Source organism: Schistocerca serialis, chromosome 2 (genome assembly GCF_023864345.2).
Source record: "Schistocerca serialis cubense isolate TAMUIC-IGC-003099 chromosome 2, iqSchSeri2.2, whole genome shotgun sequence".
In the NCBI taxonomy this organism is placed as follows: domain Eukaryota; kingdom Metazoa; phylum Arthropoda; class Insecta; order Orthoptera; family Acrididae; genus Schistocerca; species Schistocerca serialis.
Genome location: NC_064639.1, coordinates 623308321 through 623329213, shown reverse-complemented (window position 1 = coordinate 623329213; position 20893 = coordinate 623308321). Strand labels below are relative to the sequence as shown.

General features: G+C 38.3%; 1 protein-coding gene across 1 annotated transcript in view; it reads right to left on the bottom strand.

The window, feature by feature from the left end:
• LOC126457681 (nose resistant to fluoxetine protein 6-like) overlaps positions 1–20893 on the bottom strand; it is a 621246-nt gene that overhangs the window by 145027 nt on the left and 455326 nt on the right. Inside the window, exons 3-4 of the mRNA XM_050094185.1 lie at positions 12563–12780; positions 8310–8380 (exon numbers count right to left, since the gene is read on the bottom strand). Coding sequence (XP_049950142.1) covers positions 8310–8380; positions 12563–12780 — 289 coding nt within the window. The remainder of the gene's footprint in view (positions 1–8309; positions 8381–12562; positions 12781–20893) is intronic.

The following is a 20893-nucleotide window of genomic DNA, read 5'->3' as shown; positions in this document are numbered from 1 at the left end:
GGCAGGTAGTGAAGCAGCTGTAGAAATTGAGCATGTTGTGCTCAGCTGGATGTTGTGCCATTGTGTGATGAACATAGTTATTGGCAGCAGTTTGGCAGTGGTCATTTATTGTGGTGGACAGATGGCTGGTTGACATACTGACATAAAAAGCTGTACAGTCATTGCAACAGAGTTGGTGTATGACATGGCTGCTTACACTGGTGACTCTGCCTCTGTGGGATGGAATAAGCCTGTGACAAAACTGGAAAAGAAAGTGCTTGATAGGTTGATTGGACAGGTGCTGTATCTGTGTCGTCTACAGGGATGTGATACCTGTGGCAATGGGTTGGGAGTGGAAGTGACATACAGATGGACCAGGATATTGAGTAGTTTGGGTGGATGAAGAACACTGCTTTAGGAGGGGTAGTAGGGTTCTTGGTTTGGATGTCCGTCATTTACAGGCATGATGATAGATAATCAAAGCCTTGTTGAAGGATAGGGTTCGGCTGTTCCAGTCCAGGGTGATACTGGGTAATGAGGTGAGTATTCCTCTGTAGCTGATTCTTTGGGATGGTGGGACAATTAGGTGGGGAGTTCTCATCATTTCAGATCCACCATCCAGAGTTGGTCAGGCTGTATGAGTGTGATTTTGTTGAAGGGACCACAACTGTCAAATTGCAGATACTGTTGTGATTTTGGGTTTAATATGGACAGAGATTTCTTCCATTCTTTTCATCCTCCAAACTTTCACCTTTTTTGTCCTGTTCCATTTACACACTTAATAATTTCATTTGTCCATTTCCCAAGTTATTTCATGTTTTTCTAGCACCATCCCCTGTTTTATCTATCTGCACCAATTCAGGAAAGTATTCCTTAAGTAAATCCCAATTCCCCATCCTATTTGTTAAATGATCCTTCAGCCCCTACTCCCCCCTCACCAACTGCCTAACCATAAAAATTCCCTTTTCTGAATGCTATCTGTCCTTTCACAATGACCTTCATCTTTTCAGACTTCACCAGTCGCTATTCCTCACAAACATGGTACTGCAGAAACACATCTCCATGCCACCACATCCCAGAACCACCTGTGCTCCTTCCACAAGATTTCATAACTGAGCAATCCTAACTACATACACCTTGTCTCCAAAATTGAAACCCTTTCCCTACAGTGCCTGGAAGAATATTCCAGATGCCACCTCCATAAATTGTCCAATTAGTTGACGTCCTACTCCCACTTTGGAACACTACTACCTATCAATACCTATCCTACCCACAGTGAACCCCCTTATCAACCCCTCTCAGCACCCAGATCCTGCTTAGCTGCCTTTTTCAAATTTGCAAGAGCCTACAAAACTTCATCCCACCACTCCACTAATTCCAGAAACCAAAGAAACCTAAAACACTTTTGTTAACCTTTCCACCAAAAACCTGAATCCAACAGAAGTTTCAGTCCTATCCAAAGGCCTCATCTTCATTCAAAACCCATGTTTAACCCTTAACCACCTGACACTGGTCTCAGAGACTGGCGAGGTTTTGTTTTTAAATGTTTTCCGTTATTACGCACATGACACAATTGTGAGTCAACATATTCTTTCCCTTCCCCCTCCAGTTTGTGCCATGTCCTTGGCAGCTCCAGATGTGTGCACACTTGGTAACACTTTTTTGCATGTGGACCATGTGACCAATGTCAGGAGGTTATGTAACATTAGTTAAATTACATATTTTTTATTTTTGTAGGGTAACAATGTCTGAAATGGACAAAATGGAGAAAAATATAGTCCAATGGTTAGAGGAAGCTGACATAGATTCTCAAAACTTATTATCCACATCAGAACTCCTGAATGAAGATTGCAGTGATGTAGAAGATGTTCCAGTGGATAATATCATTGTAGACAATCGTCAGTCCAATTCAGAAGTCAAAGGTGATGGGCCTGAACCTCAGCCCATGGAACAAGAGAATGGCATTAGGGACACTGATGGAGGATTCATCTTCTGATGATGATGTTCCAGTGGCAACATACCGTAGCTACTTTGGTAAGAACTGATTTTGTTAGTTTTCCTGTCCTCCTGTCTCAAGATCAAGGACTATGTTTCATAACATCATACAGCACACACATGGACTCAAACATAATTGTCAAGGTGCTCTGCATGAAAACACAAAGCCTCTGGATTTGTGGAGCTTATTTTTCTGTGAAAGTATATTGGGAGAAATAATAAAACATATTAACAAAAAATCAGATAAACTCAATCAAATTACCAAAGGGAAACAGTTGTTCATGATGTAGATTTAACTGAATTGAAAGCCTTCATTGGTATGCTGTACTACATTGCCATTTTCAAATAAAACCATACACATTACACATGCTGGTACAGCAAAGATGGCACAGGCAGAGAAATATATTGCTGTATTATGAGCAAGAACAGGTTTGAAGTACTGCTCAACCATCTTCAGTCTGATGATGTAAATACTTGAATTGAATGCCGCAGCACTGATTTAGCTGCACCTATATTGCAACTTTTTGAAATGTTATTCAGAACTGTAAAGACATCTGTTCCGTTGGCAGCTATGCTTGCATTGATGAAATGTCAGTTGCTTTCTGTGTAAAGTGCAAATTCAAAACGTACAGCCCAAAAAAACCACACAAATATGGTTTGAAAATCATGTGCATCAGTGATGTCGACAGAAGGTACACACAGAAATGTGACCACTAGTCATTGGTTCACATCAGTGGAGCTACTGAATGTGCTAAAACAAAAACAACTGACACTAGTGGGTGATATGAATAAAAACAAACATGAAATCCCACCTGTGTTTCTTCCCAGGCATGATAGAGAAGTTGGATCAGCCACTTTTGGCTTTACATCTGATGTTACACTAACGTCTTTTGTACCAAAGCAAAATAAATGTGTTCTTGTTTCACCCAGCATGCATCATACGCTGGCCATTGATTCAGATATGGAGAAACTAAAAATGATCATATTTTACAATAGTACAAAAGGCAGCATTGACATTCTACATCAGAAATGTGCTATCTACCCCATGTCTAGGCAAACTCAATGAAGGCCAGCGGCAATATTTTATAGAATCCTTGGCACATCTTCAACAAATGTGTACACTGTTAGTAACATGAACCATGCACAAGCAAAGGACTATGCCTGAATTTCATAAAAAAAGTTGGCAGAAGACCTCATAAAGCCTCACTTGAAACACCACATGCATAGTTTTGGCTTGAAAAGAGATCTTCAGTGCATCATAAGTCAAATTCTAAAAATGGATCAAATGCCCAGTACATTATCAACTGAAGCTTCAGAAAACTTTAAAAAAGGAAAACATGCTGGACTTTCGGCCCCAAAAAGAAACGCAAAACAGTCTATTTATGTTTTGCAGGTAAGAATGCTATTTGCATTGAATTCAGTCAAAAAATGTGCGTTGAGTGTCACTGCAATTTATGAATGATTGTGCTTTGTAATTTTGAAAATCTTGTGTTAATATGCGCCAAAAATGACTTATATGTTATGGATAATATACTGAACTTTTCATAAATATGGAAGAATATTGATATAACATGGATTTATACTGCTAGATCTCAAATTTTTTAAGTTCCTACAATTTTGCCTAAAATGAGTAAACTTTTGTTAAGTGTTGATTTTTGAATTATATAAGTATACTTTTGCACATTTTGAAGCTGTATTACGATTAAAATATTATGAAAACAAAGACATGGCTTTAATTTATTGCAATATTTTAAAGTATTTTAACATAAAATTTAAAATATGCAAGTGGTCTCTAAGAGCGATGTCAGGTGGTAGTGTATTTGTAACACACATCAGGTGGCCAAGGGTTAACCATAATGGACTTGTCAAAGAACTACTCTCCTTGTCCTGGTCTCTACAGGGGACACACTTCCTTGCAGCCAATTCCTCAACCAAAGCCAGCCTAATTCTGATGTCCCCCCCCCCCCCCCCTTACCATCCTCTAGTCAACTTTCAGTCAAGAATTGCAGTGGCTGTGTGACAGACAACTGTCTGATGCCTCCATCTACAAGCTCTGTCATAGTGAACCCATCTCAGAAGTCCAACGTAACCTCCAATCCTTATTGAAGTCCTCTGGGCCATTCCAGAACCTCTCCCAAGTCCATTTCCTACAGCTACAAAGGAGTCCTGCCTCATCACCTAATATCACCCAAGACCAAATGAACCATTCCCTCACCAGGGCTTTGATTATCTATCATCAAGCCTAGAAGTAAAGGACATTCTACCCAAAATCCTTCCCATCCCTCCTAATGGGTATTCCTTCACCTACCCAACCTACAGAACATCCTGGTCCATCCATCTGCAACTCCCACTACCAACCCCTTGCTACAGTACCACCTGTGAAAGCAGCCATGTCATATACCACTTCTACTGCAATCAATGTACAGCTTTTTATGTCAGTATGACAACCAACCAGCTGTCCCCCAGAATGATTGGCCACTGCCAAACTGTGGCCAATAACAAAGTTGAACACCCAGTGGTACAACATGCAGCTGAGTGCAACAAGCCCAATTTCAATGGCTGCCTTACAATCTGGACCATCTGGGTCCTTCCGTCCACCACCAACTTTCTGAGCTACGGAGACGGGAGTTGTCTTTGCAACATATCCTTTGCTCCTGTCATTCTCCTGGTCTCATTCTCCATCAACCAACTGACCCATACCCTCCACCAAACAGTTTTCCCTTTCTCTGTCCTGTCATCCCCTTCCAATCCATGTCTCCATGTCATCTCCATTGTGTGCTGTACCTCATATAACATACCTGTCCAAACATGTCTATTAGTTTCAATGTATTTTTTCCAGCAGGACTTCAAGATTTTATTTTTTCCAACTGAATAATAACTCTTTTTTTCAAACTTCACCTAAGTTCCCTCTGTTGCTTGCTGTTTTCACCCGTATGTGACTGCAGTCATAGTTAACCTCAATGTTTGCTTAGATGACAACAAATTTGTTTCATCTACATCTACATAACATATACTGCAAGCCACCATATGACATGTGACTCATTACTAGTCATTTCCTTTCCTGTTCCACTCACAAACAGAGTGAGGGAAAAATGACTGCCTACACTATGTGATCAAAAGTATCTGGACACCACCAAAAACATATGTTTTTCATATTAGGTGCATTGTGCTGCCACCTACTGTCAGGTACTCCATATCAACAACCTCAGTAGTCATTGGACATCATGAGAGAGCAGAATGGGGCACTCTGCAGAACTTGTGGACTTCGAACATGGTCAGGTGATTGGGTGGCACTTGTGTCATACACCTGTACGCAAGATTTCCACACTCCTAAACATCCCTAGGTCCACTGTTTCCAATGTGATAGTGAAGTTGAAACGTGAAGGGACATGTACAGCACAAAAGCGTACAGGCTGACCTTGTCTGTTGACTAATAGAGACCGCCAACAGTTGAAGAGGGTTGTAATTTGTAATAGGCAGACATCTATCCAGACCCTCACACAGGAATTCCAAACTGCATCCAGATCCACTGAAAGTACTATGACAGTTAGGCAGGAGGTGAGAAAACTTGGATTTTATTGTTGAGCGGCTGCTCATAAGCCACATATCATGCTAGTAGATATCAAATGACACCTTTCTTGGTGTAAGGAGCATAAAATTTGGATGACTGAACAGTTGAAAAATATTTTGTGGAGTGACGAATCACAGTACACAATGTGGCGATCCAATGGCAGGATGTGGGTACAGCGAATGCCCTGTGAACATCATCTGCCAGCATGTGTAGTGCTGACAGTAAAATTCGGAGGTGGTGGTGTTATGGTGTGGCCATGTTTCTCATGGAAGAGGCTTACACTCCTTGTTGTTTTGCATGACACTATCACTGCACAGGCCTAAACTGATATTCTGAGCACCTTCTTGCCACCTATTCATAATCCACGGCCTGTGGTGGAGTGGTTACATGACAATAACATCCCTGTAATGGACTGACCTCCACAAAGCCCTGACCTGAATCCTATAGAACACCTTTGGGATGTTTTGGAACAATGACTTCATGCCAGGCCTCACCGACCGACATCAATACCTCTACTCAGTGCAGCACACCATGAAGAATGGGCTGCGATTCCCCAAGAAACCTTCGAACATCTGATTGAATGTATGCCTGCGAGAGTGGAAGCTGTCATCAAAGGGAATTCCAATGTTACCGATGGAGGACGCCACAAACTTGTAAGTCATTTTCAGCCAGGTTTCTGGATACTTTTGATAACATAGTGTATATGCCTCCATACAAGCCCTGATCTCTCTAATCTTATCTTCATGGTCCTTATGTGAAATGTAAATTGGTGGCAGTAGAATCATTCTGCAGTCAGCCTCAAATGTAGCTTCTCTAAATTTTTTGGATAATGCCCTTCAAAAAGAACATTGCGTTCCCTCCAGTGATCTGAGTTCCCGAAGCAACTCTGTAATACTTGGGTGTTGTTCAAACCTACTGGTAAAAAATCTAGCAGCTTGACTCTGAACTGCTACAATGTCTTCCTTTAATCTGACTTGATATGGATCCCAAACACTTGAATAGCATTCAACAATGGGTCATGCTAGTGTCCTATATACGGTCCCCTTTACAGATGACTCACACTTTTCTAAAATTCTCCCAATAAACCCAAGGTGAACATCTGCCTTCCCTACTACAATCCTTTCATGTTAATTGCATTTTGTACTGCTCTCTAATGTTATGCCTAGATTGTGTCAAGCAGCACACTACTATGCTGTATTTGAACATTATGGGTTTGTTTTTCCTATCATCTGCATTACCTTACTTTTTTCTGCATTTAGAGCTAGCTGTAATTCCTCTCAGAATGTTAGTTCAAAAATGGTTCAAATGGCTCTGAGCACTATGGTCATCAGTCCAGAATGTTAGTCCTTGTATAGGTAGTAGTGGTAATTATTATTTTGTGTGTGTGTGTGTGTGTGTGTGTGTGTGTGTGTGTGTGTGTTTGTGTAAAACTATACATGTTGTTGTTGTTGTGGCCTTCAGTCCTGAAACTGGTTTGATGCAGCTCTCCATGCTACTCTATCCTGTGCAAGCTTCTTCATCTCCCAGTACTTACTACAACCTACATCCTTCTGAACCTGTTTAGTGTATTCATCTCTTGGTCGCCCTCTGTGATTTTTACCCTCCACGCCGCCCTCCAATGCTAAATTTGTGATCCCTTGATGCCTCAGAACATGTCCTACCAACTGGTCCCTCCTTCTTGTCAAGTTGTGCCACAAACTCCTCTTCTCCCCAATCCTATTCAATACCTCCTCATTAGTTATGTGATCTACCCATCTAATCTTCAGAATTCTTCTGTAGCACCACATTTCAAAAGCTTCTATTCTCTTCTTGTCCAAACTATTTATCATCCATGTTTCACTTCCATATATGGCTACACTCCATACAAATACTTTCAGAAACGACTTCCTGACACTTAAATCTATACTCGATGTTAACAAATTTCTCTTCTTCAGAAACGCTTTCCTTGTCATTGCCAGTCTACATTTTATATCCTCTCTACTTTGACCATCATGTTATTTTGCTCCCCAAATAGCAAAACTCCTTTACTACTTTAAGTGTCTCATTTCCTAATCTAATTCCCTCAGCATCACCCGACTTAATTTGACCACATTCCATTATCCTCATTTTGCTTTTGTTGATGTTCATCTTATATCCTTCTTTGAAGACACTGTCCATTCCGTTCAACTGCTCTGTCTCTGACAGAATTACAATGTCATCTGGGAACCTCAAAGTTTTTATTTCTTCTCCATGGATTTTAATACCTACTCCGAATATGTTTCTGTACAAATTGTAAATAGCCTTTTGCTCCCTGTATTTTACCCCTGCCACCTTCAGAATTTGAAAGAGAGTATTCCAGTCAACATTGTCAAAAGCTTTGTCTAAGTCTACAAATGCTAGAAACATAAGTTTGCCTTTCCTTAATCTATTTTCTAAGATAAGTCTTAGGGTCAGTATTGCCTCATGTGTTCCAACATTTCTACGGTATCCAAACTGATCTTCCCCGAGGTCGGTTCTATCAGTTTTTCCATTCGTCTGTAAAGAATTCGCGTTAGTATTTTGCAGCTGTGACTTATTAAACAAGTGAGTCAAAACAAGGCCCCGGGAGTAGACAACATTCCATTGGAACTACTGATGGCCTTGAGAGAGCCAGTCCTGACAAAACTCTATCATCTGGTGAGCAAGATGTATGAGACAGGTGAAATACCCTCAGACTTCAAGAAGAATATAATAATTCCAATCCCACAGAAAGCAGGTGTTGACAGATGTGAAAAACTATACATACCTTGTGCTTTAGTAACCATATCATATACAGTACTCAGGGCAATTAATACAATGAAGAAGATGTAAATGCCTCTGAAACAGTAAAAAGGACACAAATCCAGTTTTATTTAGAATGATGATTTTTCTGCACATAAACTATTATAAAAAGTTCAATAGTGGATTTGTTTATGTAGTATATATAAGAAAGTATTTATTAAAATTATCACTTTAAGAATTCATCATTCATCCAATCAAACATACGTGTTCCACAAATCTCACCACAAGAAAGAACTTTCAGGGATGTTGAACGAGTTCAAAATATATTACTCTAGAGACACTGCTAGGTTGACCACTTGTGTAACATACTAAACAGCATCACCATATGCTCTGAAGTTAAAAAAATGCTACTAATTAATGTCTCATAAAATTAGGGGAAAAGCCACTAGTGTTGAAACAACTACCACTTTTCTAAATACTTGTTAAGATGTTATTCATCTGTTAGCTACATTCTTAATAATGATATGAGTGTTTTATAATCATGAATAATACGTCATTGGATGTAGTGAATAATGGTTTCTTTCCACTATTGACCATTTAAGAACCAAAATCAGGGAATAAAATATTGTTATTGTAACAGCTTTTGTTAAATATTCAGAAATAATGTTGCTGAACATTTTTGCTTTTTAATTATTCTCTGTACATAACTAATCCTTTTCAGTGGTAAAGTGGATGACTTTGTCACATAATTTTTAATGTAGCTTTAGTTCTTGGTTACAACCATCACTTATATTCTCTTTTTGGAACATAATATTTTATTCCAGGTGTTGTCCACGTTTTCTCCCCATTTTTGCTTCATATTACTTCGTAGAAGTTGTCCAATTGTCCTGACCATAAATTGTCACTCTTCTACATGTTTCAAAATTAATGTCCGGGTTTTAAGGCTTTATTACATTAAGCTTACAATTATAATTAATATGTTAAATGAAAGAGTAGCTCAAACAGTTTTGTTTGTACACCCAAGCACATGCACATTCACTGTTTCCTATCTTCTGTTAGAAAATGGTAAAAGCAAAGATGGTGACTAGTGAACAGAAAAGTTTTGTGTTTTACATATTACATGGACTGAATCTGTTGTTTTAGTGCAAGGTGTGGTCATTATTAAGTTCCATTGTAATCCTACAACTGATAATAACATCCAAAGGTGGTATCATCAGTTTGACAACACAGGCTGTTTTTGCAAAGGGGAGCATTTGGGATGCCAGGAGTTACTGAAGAACATGTTGAACATGTGAAAGAGTCTTTCTTGCACAGTCCCAAGAAATGAGTTCAGGAGGCTATTTTGTGAATTAACATTCCAAAGATGGTCTATATCTGTGGCTGGGTGGTCACCATAGGTGGCTGCCATGTGGAGGACCCCAGTTTGATTCCTGGTACTGCCAAAGATTTTCCTCTGTTGGAAGAACTGGTACATGGTGCTCTCAGCCTCATGAAGCCAATTGAGGAGCTACTTGACAGAGTAGTAGTGACACCATGGTCTGGAAAGTCTGCCCCTCCATGCTGGATCCGCATGACACCTCAAGGCAGAGGATGACACAGCAGCCACTAAACATACCCTGGGCCTTCACGGACTGGTGATGAGCACCTTAGCTCCAGTGATGTCTGTGTGGAGACTTTTGAGGAGACACTTACAACAGCATCCTTATCATTCCAAGTTGTTACATGGTCCAAAGCCTACAGACTACGTTTTACATTTCAACTTTGCAAACAAAATGTTTTTGCATGACTATGATGATTTTCTGGACTGCGTCATTTTCAATTATGAACTGACATATCACCTAAGTGGAAATGTGAAGACACATATCGTGCACATCTGGGAGTCAGCAAATCCCCACAAGATGGTATTGTTGCAATGAGACTCGACAAAATGAATGTTTTTTTGTGCTGTATTCCAGCAGAAAGTTTATGGGCCTTCCTTTTTGTATGGAGCAACTGCAACTGGTATTTCTTATCTTGATGGGCTAAGACTATGGCTCTTTCTTCAATTGGAAGAAGCTGAATCACAGAACTTTATTTCACAGTAAGAGAGTACACTTTCCTACTGGTGTAACTCTGTAGATAATTAGTTAAACAACATTGTACCTGACTATTGGATTGCTGCAAGGAGCTGGATGACGAAGCTTGTTTTACATGGCCTCCACATTCATTCAATCTGATGCCATGCAATTTTTACTTTTGAGGGTTTATAAAAGATCAAGTGCATGGATCATGTGCATGTGGCTCCACTACCAGCTGATCTACCCGACTTAAGAAATCAGACTGAAGCAGGTGTTGCAATAATTTCTCCAGACACATTGATCAAGGTTAGGGAAGAAATCAACTATCAACTCAATGTGTGTCATGTGATGAATGGTGCTCACATTGAACACTTGTAAGAAAAACTGTCTGAGTTGCTGTTTCATTTAATATATTATTTGGAATTGTAAGTTGAGTGTAGCAAATGCTACAAGCCTTAAAACCCTGACATTCATTTAGAAACACTCGGTACATACTGATTTAGTCATTATTTATAATTTTGGAACAAACCATTTCTTTTATAACCAATACCTAACAAAACAGCATATTTACTGTTCTTCTTTGATCATTTGTAATGGGATTAACGTGTTTTAAGTAAATACTGTTAAACCTAAAAACAAGTTTCAACTGCAGGTATACTACAAAATTATGAAATTACTGAGAGTGGGAAATAATACTGACATGGCATTAAGACTTCTAGATTTGCACAGTTTGTAACGAATTTGCATAAAATGATCATCAAAATCTCCACATGCATCATACCTAAAAAAAAATTCTAGTTTAGCTAATTTTATCATTACACTGCTGAACACTCATATACAAATTAAAATAATTTCCATTGGTGTCTTGTAAACAATTAAAAACAATAGCATTTTTGTTCCCAAATTGTCTACTGAGGCACAAAATTGGAAAAATATTGAATGCCATACTCATTTGACTTTTCCATTGCTAGTTTTAAAAGTATTAAAATACTAGGTAGTAACAGTCAAGGACTGATTTTCAAGTGGTCTTTTTACATGTATAACATAACTGCAGACATACTACCTAATGGCATATGGCATATGGAATAATGTTCTGGGATAACTAATCTGTAAGAAAGAAAGTCTTGATTGCACAAAAATGTGCTGTAAGAATAATATGTATTGCTCACTCATAATCATCTTATCTGTTTAAGGAGCTGGGCATTCTGACTACTGCTTCACATAAATTTATTCCCTCATGAAGTTTGTTGTAAATAATCAGTGATGAATCAAGTACATAATTAAAATACCAGAAGGAAAAGTTACATTAACTACTCCACATTACGACTGTCTTTAGCACAAAATGGGGTGCACAATTCTGCAACAAAAATTTCTGATCAGTTACCCAGTGACATAAAATATCTGACAGACAGCAAAGTAAAATCTGAAAACAAACTGGGAGAGTTTCTCCTTGATAAGTCCTATTCCATAGAAGAATTTCTATTACCACAATGTGTGGAACATGATGGGCAGGAATTACTAACTCATGTCTATATCCTTTTTTTTCTTTTTGTAATTAAAAAAAACATTGAAATATTCAGAATGTAACCATATGTATAAATTAATCTCTGATGTGAGTGTTAAGTGACTCATTCCACATCATTATGATGTATTGTGCAAAATTAGTGATGAAAAAGAAACCTCACATTAAAACTAGCCATTAACCACTCAGTGACCATTCCAGCAGGTGTCCATTCTAACAATGTGATGATTCTTAATTTATGTGAGTAGTTAAGCGACTCATTCCACATCACTATGAAGTATTGTGCAAAATTACTGATGAAAAAAAACCTCACATTAAAATTAGCCATTAATCACTCAGTGACCATTCCAGCAGTTGTCCATTCTAACAATGTGATGATTCTTAATTTATGTGAGTAGTCCAGTTCTTGTAATCTATTCAATGTAAAATAGCATATAAGAAATCCAATTAAGTATATTTATTCAAGATGGCACAGTAGTTGCACTTTTTGGAAGTTAAATATTTCTGTTAAATAGTTTGTATAATAATAATTTTTTAATGAAGCACACATTTTGATCTGATTTCTGTAGAGTATAAACTTATATTCATTTCACAAGCATAAAAAAATTATACAATTATAAATTGTATAATTACTGATTTTATACTAAACTAGTGCTGCTACAGTGAAAATCAACTTAGAAGAAATGGTGGTTGACTTACATTGCAGCCCAGTCAACTGCTCTTAATGAGGTGGAGTTTTTGACATGACATTTAAGTGGGTCCACTTGCGTTTGTGTTTGCACCAACTGTGTATTGCTGATATATGAAGAAGCATTTATTAACCCCTGGACCAGGATAGCAGTGTCTTGGGATGAACAACTTGAGGGCACACATAAGGCCACTGTCAAAGTCTCCAGGTCTAGTATTCCAATGCCTGCCTGTAATACAGAACTTCCATTGTCATGTTTAATTTTCAACAACACATAATTCTCACAAAGTAGCTTTTAGAATAAGGGTGTCTGAAATTTACAAAATACACACATTAAAAAAAAAAAAAGTTTGCATCACCCTGGTTCCCAGAACTCCTGAAAACAGATGTTGACTGCGGATGTTATATCACAGACATGGTCCCTTTGACTGTTCAGAGATATCACTAAAGCCGCCCAGAGATGTAAACAACCATGCATGAGCAGCACCTATTAGATGGAAGGGGTCCGACAGCTGATCAGTTCCAGTCATTCCACCAGGAAGGAGGTACATGATTCGTATTGTCTGTAGTTCAACCATGCCTAGATGGTCAATACCATGGTTCAATCCTGTCTACATTGTTACTTTGTGCCAGGAAGGGCTCTCAACAAGAGAAGTGTTCAGGCATCTCAGAGTGAACCAAAGCAATGTTGTTCGGACATGGAGGTGATACAGAGAGGCAGGAACTGTCGATGACATGCCTCGCCTAGGCCGCCCAAGGGTTACTACTACAGTGGATGACAGCTACCTACAGATTAAGGCTTGGAGGAAACCTGAGAGCAGCTCCACCATGTTGAATAATGCTTTTTGTGCAGCCACAGGATGTCGTGTTACGACTCAAACTGTTCACAATAAGCTGCATGACATGCAACTTCAATCTCAATGTCCATGGTGAGGTCCATCTTTGCAACCACAACACCATGCACATTCTCTTCACCAATGAGTGTCACATATGCCCTCAAACAGACAATCATCTGAAAGCCTTAGACACACTGCCTGGTGAGTGCAGCAAGGTGGAGGTTCCCTGCTGTTTTGGGGTGGCATTATGTGGGGCCAACATATGCTGCTGGTGGTCATGGAAGGTGCCGTAACAGCTGGATGATACGTGAATGCCATCCTCAGACCAGTAGTGCAACCACATCGGTAGCATATTGGTGAGGCATTCATCTTCACGGATGACAATTTTTTCCCCCTCGTGCACATCTTGTGAATGACTTCCTTCGGGATAACGACATTGCTCAACTAGAGTGGCCAGCATGTTCTCCAGGCATGAACCCTATCAAACATGCCTGCATGGTGGTACAACATGCAATGTGTGGTTTTCATGAGCAATAAAAAGGCAGAAATGATGTTTATGTTGATCTCTATTCCAATTTTCTGTACAGGTTATGGAACCCTTGGAACCGAAGTGATGCAAAACTTTTTTTGATGTGTGTAGAACATGTTTCACTTACTGAGTAATTACTAGATAACAGCCTCACCACAGTCATCTCTCAGTAAACCTACATGGGGCAGAGTAACTGATAAGGTTAAAATGAAGCTCCATGTTAATTAAAATTTAGGCAGTGTGGTCTCAGCTCTCTGAGACTGCAGATGTGTGTGCAAGTTGCATTTATGTGAGTGTGTGTGTGTATGTGTGTCTACTGCTGACAAAGGCCTTAATGGCTGAAAGCTTTAATTGTGTGAATCTTTTTACTACGCCTATCACGACTCAGCATCTCTGCTATATGATGAGTAGCAACTTTCCTTCTCTGGTATTGTTATATTCCATCTGGATTTTCCATTGTTTGATTTTTGTGTGATGTATTTTATACACATGTAAAGGAGAGGTGTCTTGATATTAACAAGGTAAACATGTATGAGGAAAATCACACTTTACTTGTAGCTTAGTTATACAATGATAAAATAAACTTATATTACATGAGCTAAATCATTGTTTAGATAAGCAAAAATAAAATAAACTTTCATTGTATCATTCTCTTGCCGCATACAATTGCTACTGCAAAGTAATGATCCACTTGAAGCGTTAAACAGCACAGTTGCATCATATCCCACCTAAACACTTATTTGATTACTAATTATTTTGTAGACAACTTCCTCATTAGAAGATTATGCTGCTAGTTCAGAATTTGGGTTATTTTCTTGCACGGATTGTAAATTTTTTCTCACCTGGTCACTGTTTATCTTATAATACTGTGCTAACTTGGACGTATAACAACACACCTTGTTTCTGTGTTAGCTGAAGCAATACTGAAGGAATAGAAGTGGGTTCACAACTGTAAAACAGCAATGGAATAGTACCAATCAATGTAACTTGTGGTTGGCACACTTTATATGTGGGCACTCCTGTTCGAGAGTTAATTAGTTGTATATCTTCTGTCCTGAATCTTTGTATGGGAAGCATATTTTTGTATATCAAAGAATATTAAACTGGCTCTGATTATCTTTTGTTGTAACAGTGTGGGTTAGGCTGTAATATATACTGAGAGAAGTTTGTGTTGTTTACTGGTTGACGCGTAAGATGAGAGAACAGGGGCTCACATACATACATGCCCGATACGTCAGAAGCAATATCTGCAAACAAACTGAAGAAGTTTTTTGTTGTAAAAGAATTTCTATTATTGTAATGCATAAAAGGTGGTGGGTAGGAATTACTAACTTACATCTGTAAAATAAAAAAAAAAAAAAACATAAATGTCCAGCATGTTGCATATTTACAAATTAATTTGTAAGGTGAATGTAAAATGATTCAAGCCACATCATTATGAGTAATCACGCAAATGATCCATGGAACATGAAACCAATTAACTTACAAAGGACACTCAAATACAGTTGGATGTTAGCATATAAGTCATAACTGCAAGACTGTAGCTGTGATCAGGTATCAGTGATACGCAGGATGATTGTAAGTAAAGTTTCAGATTCAAAATGCTGTAAAACATGAACTGCCAGTCAGAATGACCTCAAGTTTTAACTGTTAGCTTTGCAGGCTATTTTTTTCTCACACTCTGTCCCAAGTGCAGTCTGACAGACCACTATATTTAAAAAGTCATCAAAACTCCAGTCAGCAATTTCAGTGAAACAGTTCACTTTTTGATGTGAACGGTTACATTAATACCACACAAAAACATATCCAAATAAATTTTAAAGTTTATTTTTACAAAAGAAAATGCATTTAAACAAAAAACTGCACAAAATGAAATAATATTACAGTATAAAGTTAATACTATGAAAATGCAAATACCCTGCAGTGTAAATTTTACTCTTTGCTATATTTTTATTGTGTACTGCACATGAAACAATAAAGACATAAAAACCCTCCCATAAAACATCCAAAAAATGAAAATTACACTATCGCTTTTCAGGTTTTTAGTTTCCTTCTCACAATCAGAGGTTTTCTTTGCATTGGTTGGAAATTTTTGTAGAGAAGTCAAGTTAGATTGGCTTCTTGCAACAATGACAAATATAAGGCAGCTTTCTCTTCTTTTTTTGGAGTCGCAGGTGGAGCATGTTTTGTGTGTTTCCAATCTTTCTATTGTGTCACCAATGAGATTGCAAGCTTCTTCAAAAAATCAAAGTGGCTCAATTGAGTATTGTCTTAGTAGGAATTATGAAAGACAAACGCATTTCTCCCACTTATGTCCAACATGCAGAAAAATAATGCCATTTGGCATCACTGGAAGAAGCTTCAATGACCAGCAATATTTGTCAATTAAATATATTTGTAGGACAACCTATAGCTAACAATTCAGTCTCTATGCTTTTGTCTTCATTACTTTAATCACCTGTTTCTTGTAGGGCATTCACTGGTGACAAACAAATTCATCTTCACTTTCGCACTGTTCCTATTCTGAATTATGTTCGCTTTCAATTTTGTTGTCACTGTCTAATCCAACATCACTTCTTAAACTGTCCTCAATCCATTTTAAAATGGTATCCTCAAAGTCAGTGGACAAAGACTTGGCTACTGAATCCAAAATGCAAAGTCTCAGGTGCGGTCTCAGTGACTGCTAGCATGAAAGAAGCAGTGATAGCATAGGTCCACGTCACATTCAAGTGACCACTGCCAAAGGAGACTACAGCAGCTTCAGGGAAAACAACCAGGCTAGGCTGTAATCTCCTACGCCATCCTATGCATCAGCAATAGAGTAACAATAAATGCTAGTGGTCTGTGAGACCACACCTGGCATGTTAAGGGTTAATGGAATATTGTCCAAAAATTTTCCCAGTAGATGGCACAGCAAGCATCTTAATGTAAATGGGTTGGGCTACAAATGTCAGATGAATGACAGTACAATGGCTATGGTGTAAGTTACACATTAAACCAACCATACTGTACAATGTGCATGGCAACACAAGTTTGGCATTCAACAAATGTGGCACTGTTAGTTGTTAAGCCTACCTACCAAGACAAGGACAAACAACATCAGATGGAAAAATCAGTTTTCAATTGTGCTGAGGCGAAAAATTGCATTAAAAACAACAATGAAATCAATTTTTAATTGTTATGAGGCTGGCTCAAGACTTGTTCAGTATGCTTTCCACTGTTTTCTGCCACAAATTGAAATCGAGAAACAGTATGTCCCACGACAGATCAAAGTGTCTCATGGGTCACATTCAGAATGCACTTCATATTGTGTGGCTTCTGTTAAGCTGTGGTTGTAATTGGAAAACTAAATACAATGGCTTTCAGATAATCCCACAGCCAGAAGGAACTCATATTAAGATCAAGTGATTTGGATGGGCAGGTTGAAGGAAAATGATGGCTGATACTTCTAGCATTTCCAAAATGTCTCGAAGGAAATGCTTCATTGGCTGTACACTGTGTGGAGGAGTGCCATCTCACATAAAAACCAACCTACCCACAAAACCATGCTGCTGAAGGATTGGAATGCTGTTGGCACACAAATGGTTCTCGTAGCATTTACCAGTGATGGTACAGGTAACAGGTCATGCAGGACCCATCTCCTCCAAAAAATATAGCCCTATGATAAACAATGTCATCAACCCACACCACAAGGTGTGCAGAATGAAGTGGTACTAGTTGATATCCAAGTGGATTTTCCATTACCCACATTCTGCAATTTTGGTTCTTCTTCTTCTTCTTCTTCTTTTTCTTCTCTTTCCTAGTATTTCTCCCTTATTTGAAAATATTCTATTCAAATTTGAAGTCATTCTGAGTTTTACAGCATTTTGAAACTGGAACTTTAATTATAATCACCATATACATGGAGAAAAACAATGAAACATGGACTGAACCTGTGGAGACTCCTGAGAACACTTGTTTGTATGATGACTTCTCCAACTCATGGATAACTTATTGTTATCTGTTTTTAAGACAGCTATTACCAACAATACTGCACTGTGTCACAAATTCTACTGTTTCGTTTTTATAAGTAATATATGAAAATCAAGATTATCAAAAGATTGCTGAAATCACGCAGTGTTAGAATAGTCAAGATTTTATATGCTGTGAACATTGTGAATACTGCTGGCTGACCTGTAGTTGTATGGTAATTTTGAAGAATCAATTTTAGTAACTAGAATAACAATTTTTGCATCATTTTTAATCACATCTCAGAAAAGATTCTCATGATGGTTTTCTGACTGTTCACGTGGAAACATTTTTTAAGACAAACACATTTGCCATGAAAGTGGTATTGTCTTGTTGTTGTTTTATTGGAATTTGAGAGCTGACTGGTATATCAAAAAGTCATTTTATTATGTGAAAGATTACTGACTCCTTTAGACTTGATGTTGATTATTCATACAGCATGTATGATCAGTTTCAGAATACATATTCTATCATCTGATGTATCTGGTTAACAAATCCAGTCTATATTGATTAAATCAAATATGTCCAAGTATGGAGAGCCAGTAACCACTCGTATTCTGCCACACTACTTTACCATTTAAAAATGACACAGTTATTGGAATATTTTAAATGCATATGAAGCCCAGACTGACCCTGTAACATTCCAGTTTTGTGTTGCACACATTTTGCTTAACTCTAATCTACATTTTTCTGTATCCTTAATTAAGTTTGGGTGTTGGATTTCACGTCCATCTGATTTATTTATCATGTGGCACAGTTCTGTATTTAACCATGGAACAGGAGCTTTCTTTACTTTCAGTGATTGCTGAGTGGCATGTTTGATTGATTTATTGATTGACTGATGTATTTATTCATCCATATAACAATACAAATTATATGGAAATCATTAACTGTTGGTACAACATTTTTTATTAAATAAATATGCATAAATTATTACAGTCTTTACAGTTCTTATAACTAATCTTACAATATTTATAATAATGTCAGTGTTGCTTAATTCATGAGGTATTCATGAATATGAAGAGGCTTTCTATAGCTGTCTTAAGATTAATTTATGGCATAACAGCTCTTACTTAATCAATATATTTGTAGCTGAGAGTAAAGGTATGGAGATCATTTACACCCTTAATTTCCTGTGGTAGTCAGTTGTACAGTTTTAAGCTGTTATACAGCATATTATTCTGACTTTTGACTTGTTTTTTCTGTTTAGCTTTAAGTAGGAACTATATCTAGGGGCCAGTCAGAAAGTCTAGCTTTTTGAATAAATCAGTACAGTGGGCCCTATTGCTGATATTTGTTGTTCCCATTCAGCTCTTTTCTGTACCTTGAAGACAATCTATATGTTCCCAGTGCTTGTTCCTCAAAACAGATTCCATATTTGAGGACTGAATGTATATATCCAAAATAAGTCACTTTGAGGCATGAAATATTGCAAAAAGCATAACATGCTGTGGATAGTCTCTTTGCCAAAGCCTTTACATGTTCTATCCACATCAACTGGCAGCCTATGTTCAATCCCAAGAAATTGATATTCATTACACAGTCTAACATGGGGTGGTTATAGTTAAACTTTCCCTATTTAAAACATTATAACATGGAAACTAATTTCTGTATGAGTACCAAATTTTATAGCATTAATGCCCAGAATATGGGGTGCATGATTTGCATGTGTCACAGTGCCACCATCCAGTTCCAACTATGGCCACCAGGTGTTGTGATCAGTCATCATGATTCATAGTCTCACACACCTGACCAATCGCAATGCTCTTGACACGCAACATGAACTTGACAAAAGGAGCAGGGCATTAATGGTGAAGCTCTATTATCAAAACAACAGTAGTGCTGCAGGTGAACTTCGAGAAGAGTGCCAGCTGGAAGGTTTACAGAAGGGTTCCCTTTCTCGAGCTGCTGTGCAGAGCACGATGAATAAGTTTGAATCAACTGGAGAACTGGGCGTCACTCTGGGAAGAGGCCGAGGACTGGTTGCACCACAGGTGGTTGATGAAATCACTGTTGCTGTGGCAGACAATGCTGCATGCAATTCCCAGTCATCAGGCAGTGTGTGTGTGTTGTGTCATGAGAGTTGAACATCCCACGGTCCACTGTATGGGCGGTGCTTCAAACCGTTCTCAGATGGTATCCATGCAAGATCCTTATCATACAGCAGCTTGCACCACAGGATGCACAATGATGTGCTGACTCCCCTCTCCACTTTCTTTCAGGGATTGAAGTTGACAAGGACTGGCCCAGGACCGTCCTACAGACAGATGAAACTCATTTTTCTCTGATGGGAGAATTGTTGAGTGTGGGAATCTCCACCTCCAGTCACTGTGCATGAAGTTCCTCTGTATGACTCAACAGTTTTCATGCAAGATAGGGCCCCACTGCACATCACTTGTGAAGTTCACCTGCTTCTCTGAAACACATTAGTAAATGATCGAATTATCAGCTGATCATTTCCAAAGCTTGGCCACACAATCACATGATCTCATTTCCTGTGATTTCTGCTTGTGGGGCTACCTGAAGGACAGGATTTACCAACAGAACATTCATACATGTGCTGTTCTGAAGCACAGCATATCAAGAGAGGTAGCCAGCATACCCACAGACATGCTTTGTTCTGTCATGCAGAGTGCAATCCCGCACTTTCAGGCCCTTCTGTACACTCATGGGCGCCATATTGACCCCCTTTTCTAGCAGTAATGGTACCAGTATGTAATGGTGGCAGCACATTAAAAGTATTTCAGTTGAATTGATTCTGCATTATTTCTCTTTCCCATGTCCTTGACATTAATGCTACCAAGTTTGGTTGTCATACCACAGTTGTTTCCAAGTTATAACATGTTAAATAGGGGTAGTTTTATTATAACTGCACAGAACATTGTTCTTATTCAACCGGATGTATATACAATTAATCTTCTTTACATTTAAAATAACTTTAATTTTCAGCGACCAATTGTGGACATCTT